General features: G+C 29.4%; 1 protein-coding gene across 1 annotated transcript; it reads left to right on the forward strand.

Annotated features, from left to right (window-relative positions):
• Positions 3803–11166, forward strand: LOC105160891 (probable 2-oxoglutarate-dependent dioxygenase At3g111800). Its single transcript, XM_011078397.2, has 3 exons — positions 3803–4602; positions 4981–5311; positions 10704–11166. The coding sequence occupies exons 1-3, from the start codon at positions 4118–4120 to the stop codon at positions 10953–10955; spliced, it is 1068 nt and encodes a 355-aa protein (XP_011076699.1). The 5' UTR covers positions 3803–4117; the 3' UTR covers positions 10956–11166.

A 12590-nucleotide genomic window follows, 5' to 3' on the forward strand; every position in this document is an offset into this window, starting at 1 on the left:
TATTATATATTAATCACGTGCTGCTAAATTAATTGAATGTATCCTCATCATCAAGGGAACCCGTCCTTTTCACTCTTCTAAAATAACATGCAACTTGTCAATTTTATTTTTTTATTAATAATAATAATAATAATAATGTTGATAGAAAACCCTAATATAAACTACATTGAAATATTTCTTTCCAAAAAAAAAGAGAAAAAATATCACTAGCAGAAAACATTTCTTAGTTAGAATATTGCCAGCATCTATTCCGACTTCCCCAGAGCTTCCGATAGCACAGTCGAGACAACGACGGGTTCTCTGCCCCTGCGGGGATGGAGCGACAGAAGTTTTGAGGATTCAAGAGAAGGTCACGGCGAGACGAGCCATCTATTAGCAAAAATTGGAATATTAATTCTGATATAAATTTATTTTGACAATTTTGTCCACTACAAAAGACTTGATTATTCCCTATACTATAAATCGCTACGGCTTAAAAATCGTAGGTAATGAATGCTATATATCATGCACGGTTAGATAAAATCGATGCAAAAATTTAAGTTTTGATCACCGTTAATCAACATTCAATATTATTTTATTTGTGGCCAAAATATTTGCCCCAATTTTTAGTCCACTACAAAAGATACAATATTTAATCACGGCTAATTGCCATGGTTAAAAATAAAATAGCAGTAGCAAATAGTTATTAACCACAGCTAAGCAACAGTTGATGGCCGTGGTATCTGCAAGGGTGGCTAAAATATTTATCATGGCTAAAGACCATGACAAATATTTTTACCATGATTTTAGTCATGGCAAATAGTTTTTTCTTAGTGGTAAATCTATGTTTTTGTATCGGCTTTATTTAGCCGTAGTCAATAGAAATTATGTACCACAGTTTTTAGTCCATAGCTATTAAAATTGTAGGCAATTATCATTTTTTTTTCTAGTGGTTGTAGCATGTTTCGAAATCGTTTGCAAAAACAATGACTAATAGTCGTTACACACGACCATGCTTAATTAGTATTCGTCTTTATTTTAACAAATTTTGATTATATTTTTTTCTCAATGTAAAACTTTTTCAAAAATTAGAAAATAAAAATATTAAAATAAATTCATAGAGAACTAAACTTGTGAAGTCCACGTCTACAGGTTTCTCTGGCATTTTAGTGTAATTTCATTGTCTCGACCGGAAATATCAATTCGTTCACGGCGCCGTAATGGCCTCAAATCACTATCATATTTTAGTGTATTAATTTATATAATTAGCCAATTTTTTTTCTCAACGCTAAGAATTGAAGTTATATGATGGTGCTCTTTAATTAATTGTTAGACTCTAAGTGCTCCCACCTGTCAAATATAAACCCTAATTCTAGAAAAGTTTTACTTCCAACTTGATTCAGCCCAAAATAAATTATGAAGGTGTATTCAAAAGCATAAATTATATTTTGTTATTTGAGCTATGTTATTTTTTATATTTTGTTATCGATTTTTTTTTTGTCAATTTATCATCTCAATTTTATGAAATTTGCACTTTGCCATATATGACCGTTTGTTGATTTTTCTGTTGGATAAATATTACATGTTATGCATATGTGAAACTATCACATTACATAATCCTTAAATAACACATGTCCACTACATGTAATATTTTTTGATAAAAAAACTTGGTTGAAAAATAGTTATAAATGACAGATTACAAAATTTCGTAAAGTTGAGATTGTAAGTTGGTACAGAAAAAGTTTGAATGCTAAAATCTAGAAGTGATTACAGTTCGAATGACAAAATATAATTAACCGTATTCTAAAACCTTAATTCCCCTCTAGATTTAAAGGAGTTCATGATTTTCTTCAAGATTTCATTAAACACATGTTGTTTCCGCTAGAAATTTAATCAAATTATATAAGACTTGAGATTAAAAAATGTGAAACGTAAAAATTGTTTCTGCAAACGATATCAAAATTTTTAGCTACAGTTAAAAAATAAGTAACATAATGAAAAATGTTAATTAATTATAGTCAATTCTATTGTGGTACGTCTTTCATGCGTGCATATATTAAATAATATTTCATATATTAAAATATATTATAAACAAGAGTAAAACATATAAACTAATATATTACATTAATAAAAAGAGAGAAAAAAAATTATCAGTCAATGTGAAATTTGAAAAGTTGAATGGATTAGTTATTTTTTAATGAAGAGCATTTTTTACTTTACAAAATATTGGTGCGACGGTATCATTAACCATTGTTTATGAGTGTGGATGAACTTTTCTTTTTATATTAATATAGATAAATAATATTGATTTATAATATTTTTTAAATTGTGATAATTTAAAATATAAAAAATAATTTATTATTTTGTGACGATTAATCTCCCTCTTTTGAAAAAAAAAAACAAACAAACAAAATCCACTTCATTCGTTGCATCAAAGAGGCATTAGATGCCAAAACATCCGCAATACACACAGGAGAAAATCATAAGTTTCATTTAAAATTCATGCTTTTGCTTAAGCAATGACCCGACAATATTATGGATTTGATCTTTTTTTATTATTAATCACTACTTTGGATTTTGTGTTGTACGCTAAAAAAAATATAATTTTGTTTTTATACTCAATTATGCTATTGTTAAAAATAAATAAAATATGGACGATACTAATTAATCATAACTGCACAACGAATATTAATCATTATTCATATAAGTGAGGCCAAAACATTAGCTACAATTAAAACTATGGCAAATATTTTTTTGCGATATGTAAAATTGTAGCCAATGCTGATTAACTCTCGCCAAAATTTAACATAGTGTTTGGATTTATGTTTTGAGTGTTTTGTTTTGGTGTTTTAGAGATAGAGAGAGAAAAATAGAGATAAATAAATGTGTGTTGGAGATAGATAGTATGTTTCGATTTATGTTTTGGGATAATTTAAAATATTTTAAAATAAGTGATGTAGGTTTGATGTTGGGATTTGGAAGACAAAATATACTGTTCATTGTCAAGTCATATCTTTTATATATATTCTTTTAAATATAAATATGTATATATAAATATTGTATGTTTAATATTATATTTTTGGGAGACAAAACACTGTTCATTATCAAATCATGTATCTTTTATATTATATATATAAGTGTATATATATTATATATAGAAAGTTGAAAACAAAAAAACCACACAGATAATGTGTAAAAACACAAAAACAAACATCAAGTGTATTTTATCTTGTTTCGAAAGATATCAAAATATGAAACCAAACATAGTGTAAGTTTTCCCTTCGATTTTGTTATACCGTGTTGGATAATATTAATTAATTATATTTTTAAAAGTCGTGAATCATAGTATAGGGACTAATATTACAAAAGATATATATACTCCAATTTAAATGATTGATATTTACTAAGAATTAATTACCAAACCAAAATTAAGTAATTATTTTGTTCACTAGTTTTATCGACTCTTTTGGTACACGTAATTAGAAGTCCACTCATTGATTGAATTAGCAGCACTCTCATTTTTAAATAAGAGAATCCTGAATTCAAATTCAGGTTGTTCCAATCTTCCAATCCCATTATACCAAAATAATAATAATAATAATAATAAAATTGAAAGTAAAATCATAAACTTCATTTAAATAAACAAAAAAAGGCATAAATTCAAAATTCAACGCAAAAGACTATCTATACATATATATACACTGATGCTATCTATACATGAATATATGACGCACACACGTACGTATTATCATAGGTATAGCGTGTTGCAATACACGATGAGCAACATTGAAATGAACATTATATATATATATACATATACATAATGATGATCCATAGACCCCTCTTAATTCTCTCTTCTCCGCCACACTTAAATCCCACACAAATTTCACGTTCTATTCCCCACGTCAACTTCAACAAGCAACACCACCACTCCCACCCCCACCCTACCCTGTTTTTCCCTTGTATCTCTTTACTTCCCAACTGTCCAGAAAAAAGGAAAGCCAGCCCCCACCACCCACCACCGTCCACCCCACCCCATCTCAACCTAGTACCGTAAAGACACCACAACTTTCATTATATATAGTGTAAAGCTGACGCTTTTCTATCGTATCAAGAAACTCTCAATTCGTCGCAAATTATGGACTGTCCCGGAGATTGGCCGGAGCCAATAGTCCGTGTCCAATCACTGTCAGAAAGCTGCAACGATGCGATTCCCGAGAGATATGTCAAACCCCCTGAGGCTAGGCCGTTGTTGGGGTCAACCCTTGACGCCAACATACCCTTGATCGACCTCGGAGGCCTACACGATGATAGCCTCCGAGAGGCAACATTGGGGCACGTGTCGGAGGCGTGTCGTGAGTGGGGATTCTTTATGGTGGTGAACCACGGGATCAGCGACGAGCTGCTGGACCGTGCTCGGGAGGTCTGGAGGCAATTCTTTCACCAACCGATGGAGGTGAAGCAGGCCTACGCCAACTCGCCTAAGACCTACGAAGGCTACGGCAGCCGGCTAGGGGTGGAGAAGGGCGCAGTTCTTGACTGGAGTGATTACTACTATCTTCACTACCTGCCTTGCAACTTGAGGGATTTCAACAAGTGGCCTGCACTCCCCAATCACCTCAGGTATTTGTACCTACTGCTCTGGCCTTCCTATACACTACACGCACTTTTCTTCTACGCTCGCTCCATTTTATATAATCCTCATCCCCACTCTAATACTCTGTTAGCTTTTTGTTTTTCATTAATTTCGAATTTTTAACTGTAATTTATTAGATAAAAATTTATTTATCGTGTGTTTGATATATAAATTATTAAAAATAAAAAAAAGTTACATGCATAACAATTTTTCTTGTCTTATATATTTGACATGTTTAATAAAACTGTACGGTTCTGCCAGCACACAACGATGTCGCATTGTCTGAAATGTGGTGCGCTTTTTAGTACTAATTGAAAACACAACAATCATTACACTGAGATTGTTTGATGAATGATGCACTGTAGGGAAGTGATTGCTGAATATTCCGCTGAAATCGTGAGACTAGGTGGGGTCTTGCTGAAAATCCTGTCGATAAATCTCGGGTTGAGTGAAAACTTCCTGCAAAATGCGTTTGGCGGGTCGGATATCGGGGCTTGTTTGCGGGTTAATTTCTACCCGAAATGCCCGCAGCCGGACCTCACGTTGGGCCTCTCCTCGCATTCGGATCCGGGTGGCATGACCTTTCTTCTGCCGGATCAGCATGTACCGGGACTCCAAGTCCGCCGTGGCGACGGGTGGATCACGGTGAAGCCGGCGCCGCATGCATTGATTGTGAATATCGGTGATCAAATCCAGGTCCTTGTTCTTCTCTCCCCTTCTATTATTAATCATTTTATTATTATTAATTAATCGTATCTTTCATTTTATGTGACTAGTTTTACACTTTAATTAATTAATTTAAATCAATAATTAACCAAAAATAAAATAGTTAGATCATGCATAATTGTCACTAACGATGTACTTTTTAGGAAAAATATTTTTTTAATCCCATAAAATAAGTGCAGAATTTCTTTCAGTACCACAATTATGACAGGTGATACTTTTAGTTTCATAAAACTCAAACCATATCTTTTTAATTTCAAAAAATGTGATTTGGGCCTTTTTAATCCCAAAAGTAGAATGCATTTTTAATCCCAACCAACTCCATTTTAATTCCGAGACCACAATGCACGCGACTTTTTGGGACTAAAAATACACGATTATGAATTTTATGGAACTAAAAGCGATACCTACCATAATTGTAATATCAAAACAGATTCTATCCTTATTTAATGAGACTAAAAAGGTACCTTTTTTTTTTCCTATTTTTCTATAATCATGTATATATAATTCTATACCCGAATTAGTGTTTTTATTTTATTTTTACTTCAATGGACTGAGAATGTGTATAAAACAGTTTCCTGAAATATACATACAGGCAACGTGAATTTTATACATATAAGTCAGTATATGAAGTAAAATAAAAAAAATTAAGTATCAAACGCAATCTACCCTTGATAAAAATACCAATAAATAAAAAAAAATTCTTGATAAAAAAATAAAATAAAAAACACAACACGGTCCTGAACTTCTTAAAATAAAGCTCACTATTCCCAAATTCGAGGGGTTGTAATTTTTTAATTAAAAGATTTTTCATCTATCGGTCACATTTAACACCCACAAAACACTATACAAAATGAATATATAAACAGTACTTTCAAAGTACAATCAATTATTTAATGATACTATAAGCTTATCACCAACAAAAGGACATCAAAATAAATGTCAACATACAAATATTCGATCCCTTATTTTAAACATACACATTAAAATCTTAAATTTACAATAATTCAAATCAAAACTTTCTTGCAATATTAAAATATTTATACATTTTTTTCTCCAACCCATCAATAATATATATATATATATATATATCAATCACCTCAGGTATTTGTACCTACTGCTCTGGCCTTCCTATACACTACACGCACTTTTCTTCTACGCTCGCTCCATTTTATATAATCCTCATCCCCACTCTAATACTCTGTTAGCTTTTTGTTTTTCATTAATTTCGAATTTTTAACTGTAATTTATTAGATAAAAATTTATTTATCGTGTGTTTGATATATAAATTATTAAAAATAAAAAAAAGTTACATGCATAACAATTTTTCTTGTCTTATATATTTGACATGTTTAATAAAACTGTACGGTTCTGCCAGCACACAACGATGTCGCATTGTCTGAAATGTGGTGCGCTTTTTAGTACTAATTGAAAACACAACAATCATTACACTGAGATTGTTTGATGAATGATGCACTGTAGGGAAGTGATTGCTGAATATTCCGCTGAAATCGTGAGACTAGGTGGGGTCTTGCTGAAAATCCTGTCGATAAATCTCGGGTTGAGTGAAAACTTCCTGCAAAATGCGTTTGGCGGGTCGGATATCGGGGCTTGTTTGCGGGTTAATTTCTACCCGAAATGCCCGCAGCCGGACCTCACGTTGGGCCTCTCCTCGCATTCGGATCCGGGTGGCATGACCTTTCTTCTGCCGGATCAGCATGTACCGGGACTCCAAGTCCGCCGTGGCGACGGGTGGATCACGGTGAAGCCGGCGCCGCATGCATTGATTGTGAATATCGGTGATCAAATCCAGGTCCTTGTTCTTCTCTCCCCTTCTATTATTAATCATTTTATTATTATTAATTAATCGTATCTTTCATTTTATGTGACTAGTTTTACACTTTAATTAATTAATTTAAATCAATAATTAACCAAAAATAAAATAGTTAGATCATGCATAATTGTCACTAACGATGTACTTTTTAGGAAAAATATTTTTTTAATCCCATAAAATAAGTGCAGAATTTCTTTCAGTACCACAATTATGACAGGTGATACTTTTAGTTTCATAAAACTCAAACCATATCTTTTTAATTTCAAAAAATGTGATTTGGGCCTTTTTAATCCCAAAAGTAGAATGCATTTTTAATCCCAACCAACTCCATTTTAATTCCGAGACCACAATGCACGCGACTTTTTGGGACTAAAAATACACGATTATGAATTTTATGGAACTAAAAGCGATACCTACCATAATTGTAATATCAAAACAGATTCTATCCTTATTTAATGAGACTAAAAAGGTACCTTTTTTTTTTCCTATTTTTCTATAATCATGTATATATAATTCTATACCCGAATTAGTGTTTTTATTTTATTTTTACTTCAATGGACTGAGAATGTGTATAAAACAGTTTCCTGAAATATACATACAGGCAACGTGAATTTTATACATATAAGTCAGTATATGAAGTAAAATAAAAAAAATTAAGTATCAAACGCAATCTACCCTTGATAAAAATACCAATAAATAAAAAAAAATTCTTGATAAAAAAATAAAATAAAAAACACAACACGGTCCTGAACTTCTTAAAATAAAGCTCACTATTCCCAAATTCGAGGGGTTGTAATTTTTTAATTAAAAGATTTTTCATCTATCGGTCACATTTAACACCCACAAAACACTATACAAAATGAATATATAAACAGTACTTTCAAAGTACAATCAATTATTTAATGATACTATAAGCTTATCACCAACAAAAGGACATCAAAATAAATGTCAACATACAAATATTCGATCCCTTATTTTAAACATACACATTAAAATCTTAAATTTACAATAATTCAAATCAAAACTTTCTTGCAATATTAAAATATTTATACATTTTTTTCTCCAACCCATCAATAATATATATATATATATATATATATATTGTAAAGTAACTATCATACTTATATATATATATATGCACATGTGAGATGGTCCAAAAGTGGGTCTTCATGTGCCTATGTTCCATGAATTCTAACTGAAAAAATAATATTCAAACAGCTGTAGGTATTTAATTTAATTTGGTATGATAGAATTCATGGAATACAGGCATACGAAGGACCATGTTGTGAGGAGCATCAATGTGGTTGGGCGATAAAAATCAACCCACCATAAAAACGTGCTTATATATATATAGATATAGAGAGAGAGAGAGAGAGATTTAATAGTTGTCGGGTACGATACGTCTCTCCTTCTAACAACTTAAAATCTTGGAAAACTGCTGCAAGTAGAAAAGTGGTGGGTCCAACATACACCTTCCAAATCTTTGCAATAAATTTCATATTAACTTATGCTATCTTAATAATAATTATAAATATTTTTTTATTATTTATAGAAATAATTTGTTAAAGTTTAATTGCCAGATTTATTTTGATTAGATGTTTATCTAATTTTTATGGTGAATTAATTATAATTTTTTATACTATTTTAGAATTTTTTTTTTAAATATTTTTATGAATTAAACTAGAAAAAAATTATTATTGACTACAATCAAATAAAATTAATGCAAAAATATAAATTTTCCACCAAGACAAAATTATTGCCATGCTAAGAGCCATGGTAAAGAATTTTGCCATAGCTTTTGGTCATGACAAATGTTTTAGCCACCATTATAGATACCACAACCAATAACCGTTGCATGATCGTGGTCAATGATTATTTATTGCGGTTATTTTATTTTTAATCATGGCAATTAGTTATGATTAAATGTTGTATTTTTTATAGTGAATGTACCTTATAGATTATTTATTTTAGCCAACGTTAGTTTTTTTTATATATTTTTTTAATTTAATAAGGGTAGAATAGTAAATTTTCACTTCATTGTTTAGGAGCTATGATTATTTTTATTTGAAAAAGAACGTATTTATAATTTTTAAAACAATGAAAGGGTACTCATAATTATACAAAAATCTCAAGGGAAGTAGCTGTCATTTATCCTATTAATTTTCATTTTCTTTCAATCCTATGTATAATTAGAGGGAATGATGTTATGTATTGATTCTTGTTTTTATTTTTTTAAGGTATTAGTATATATTTAATTTTAATTGGAGAAAATATATATAGAGAATGGTAGGTTGAATTTATTAATTTAATTATTGTAACAAGAATAATAAATTTTTTAATTAAATTAGGAAGTACGGAGATCATAACTTTGTTTTTAATGCTAACAAATACCTATATATGTTTAGACTATATAAATTATCATAAATATTTAAAAATATGTTATAATTTATAATTTCATGTTATTTAAAATTAGATGTATTATTTGATAATATTTTTAAAAAATAGCCGATTTTGTAATCTCTCTCTGTATCATTCTATTGCATCTTTTATTCTAATTAATATATGCAAGTCATGTACACAAAGATTACATAACTTATTTTATTTAGAGAAAGATTTTATACAGGGATCGAGCGTATATATTAAATAAAATAAATATATAATAAAATTTGAAATAGAAAATCCAATCAGATTTTTTTGAGATATGTGTTTCATTCCATTGAAATACTTGTGTAATAACAATTACTATTTACTAAACAAAGTTAAAATTTCTTCATTGGCTATAGTTTGCTAACAATTAAAATTGGTGGGCATTAAATATTAAGGGATTTTAGTATGGTATAACAAACATTAATCAATAGTAGGGATATAATTATTTTATTTGATAATTAAGATAGGTGGGGATGGAATACTTTTACATGTAATTAATTAGTATTTCTCTAATTAAAAATTTAGGCATGACTAAATTTATCATAGAATAAGTAAAAATCTGAACTTATCGTATGATGATTCATATTTGAACGAGCATGATCAATTATAAAATAGTCAAGTAGTTATTTTTGAATTTGACTAATCGAATTTGATTGAATCAAGTTCAAATTAGAAATTTTTAAAATATAATTTAAAATACTATATATCTAATAAATTCTTTATCGAGAGGCGAATACTTTGATTGTAATTGACTTTGGTTTTTTTTTTTTAATTTTAATCTAAATCTTACACCTATACAAGAAATATGAATTTTTGTTATTATTAATTATTATAATTAAATAAAAAAATCATGATTAATATTAATTAATCACAGTTGTGCAATGAGTACTAGCCGTTGTTTCTACCATCAAGGCTAAAATATTAGTCATAATTAAAAATCATGATAAATATTTTGACCATAATGAATGTTGATTAACTATAGTCAAAATTTAAATTTTTGTATTAATTTGTATACTCGTTGATATTTATAATGTGGGGAATAATATATTATTTTTTATAGTGGAACTAATATACTTATTTTTGCTTTTTAACAAATGCAATCAGGTACTAAGTAATGCGACTTACAAAAGCGTGGAGCACAGAGTGATTGTGAATTCAGCACAAGAGCGCATTTCACTGGCGTATTTCTACAATCCGAAGAGCGATTTACTGATAAAGCCAGCGAAGGAACTGGTGACACCGGACAGCCCCGCACTGTACTCAGCCATGACCTTTGATGAATATAGACTTTACATTAGGACCAAGGGCCCTAGGGGAAAATCGCAATTAGGAGAGTCGTTAAAGTCTTCAAGATGACGACTTTAATTTCGATCATCATCCTAAATTAATTGAGTATTATTATAGTACATAGCTGTATTTTAACTAATTGTACATTGATTAGTACCAACATGAGGCTAATTAATGCATATTAAGAAAATTAGAGTTATAAAGTCTCATCGTCTATATTAGTTCGTCGGATCCAACCCGACAAAGTTATGTAAAATAATTATATTTACACATTCTGATCTATGGTTTCTGTCTTTTGTATAATTACAAAAACCACCTCTAACAACAAAAAAACAAAAATAATTTGTGTAATAACATTGACGTTTTTAGAGGGTGCGTGTGTGTAATTTTTCAGAAAGTATGAGTGGTTTGTGTAAACGAAATCGACTTTTTCAATGGGTATATGTGTAATTATTCAAAAAATAAAAATAATTTATATAAATAAGTTATAAATCAAGAGGTGTAAATATAATTATCCTAAATATATTATGATTCCTTAAAAAAAGACATATATTATTATTCTTAATAATATCAAATGAAAATTTGCTGGTCTCTATTTATATACAAATTTGTGTGGACGAAACAAGTTCGCACGTGCGGGCCTTTTTAGCATAACACAAATCTATGTCGACTGAGAAATGGATGGACTGCATTTTACCTTAAATCCCACACAAATCTCTTCTCCGCCACACTTAAATCCCACACAAATTTCACGTTCTATTCCCCACGTCAACTTCAACAAGCAACAAGTTCGCACGTGCGGGCCTTTTTAGCATAACACAAATCTATGTCGACTGAGAAATGGATGGACTGCATTTTACCTTATGTGAAAATACTAACAGATCGAAAATATGATTTTCAAAATTTTTTAAAAAAAGAAGATCACTGTCTCCTCCTCAATAATTCACAAGGATCTCATTGTTCTGTTTATTTATTTATTTAGGATAATGTTTCGCCTATTAATATTTTTTCAGTGCAGTCTCTTGCATTTATTTTGCTCAAAAATTATTATTGTCGATTAGTAATTTTAATATTTTTTAATAATCTTATAATTATATTTTTTTCCATTTAACTACCCACTACTCTACATTTATTTCTCATCATATTTTTCACATCAAAATTCTTTTTATATACTCAAAAAATCACGTACAATAATAACTAGTTAAATATAATCTGAACAGATGTCGACATAATTTAGATTTTGGGCGCAGCTGAACTTTAAATATCATCACATGGTTCATGGATCATGAGCAGAAACAAACAAGTACGATGTCGCTTTTGCCTTAGCTTGATAGGACGTAAAGACACGTTGCATGTCGTCTAAAGTTTTCTTTAGGAGTTAAATATATATTTTGCCCTCTTATTTATTTTTGATAAAATATTTAATTTTTAAAATAATAAATATAACATTTACTCCCGTCAATTAAAAATTTGAATAATACTGTCCTTATATTATATATATATATATATTTTATGTTTAATTAAAATATTCTTAATTTAGAAAATATATTTTAATTATAATGAAATACAATATAATTATTAATTAAATAGTTCAATTTTTATTATATTTTACATACTCAAATTAAGTAATGAATTAATGAGTACAAATAAATACATAAAAAGAACTTTCATGTAAAAGATTTTCTTGATTTGGTAATAAGATTA

The sequence above is a fragment of the Sesamum indicum genome, linkage group LG4 (genome assembly GCF_000512975.1).
Source record: "Sesamum indicum cultivar Zhongzhi No. 13 linkage group LG4, S_indicum_v1.0, whole genome shotgun sequence".
Lineage (NCBI taxonomy): Eukaryota > Viridiplantae > Streptophyta > Magnoliopsida > Lamiales > Pedaliaceae > Sesamum > Sesamum indicum.

What these genes read in the sequence shown, in the direction of transcription:
- LOC105160891 (XM_011078397.2), top strand. Translation starts at nt 4,118, where the DNA reads ATGGACTGTCCCGGAGATTGGCCGGAGCCAATAGTCCGTGTCCAATCA. An exon ending in GCACTCCCCAATCACCTCAG is followed by an intron (nt 4,603 to 4,980) that starts GTATTTGTACCT and finishes GATGCACTGTAG; the next exon opens with GGAAGTGATTGCTGAATATT. An exon ending in ATATCGGTGATCAAATCCAG is followed by an intron (nt 5,312 to 10,703) that starts GTCCTTGTTCTT and finishes AAATGCAATCAG; the next exon opens with GTACTAAGTAATGCGACTTA.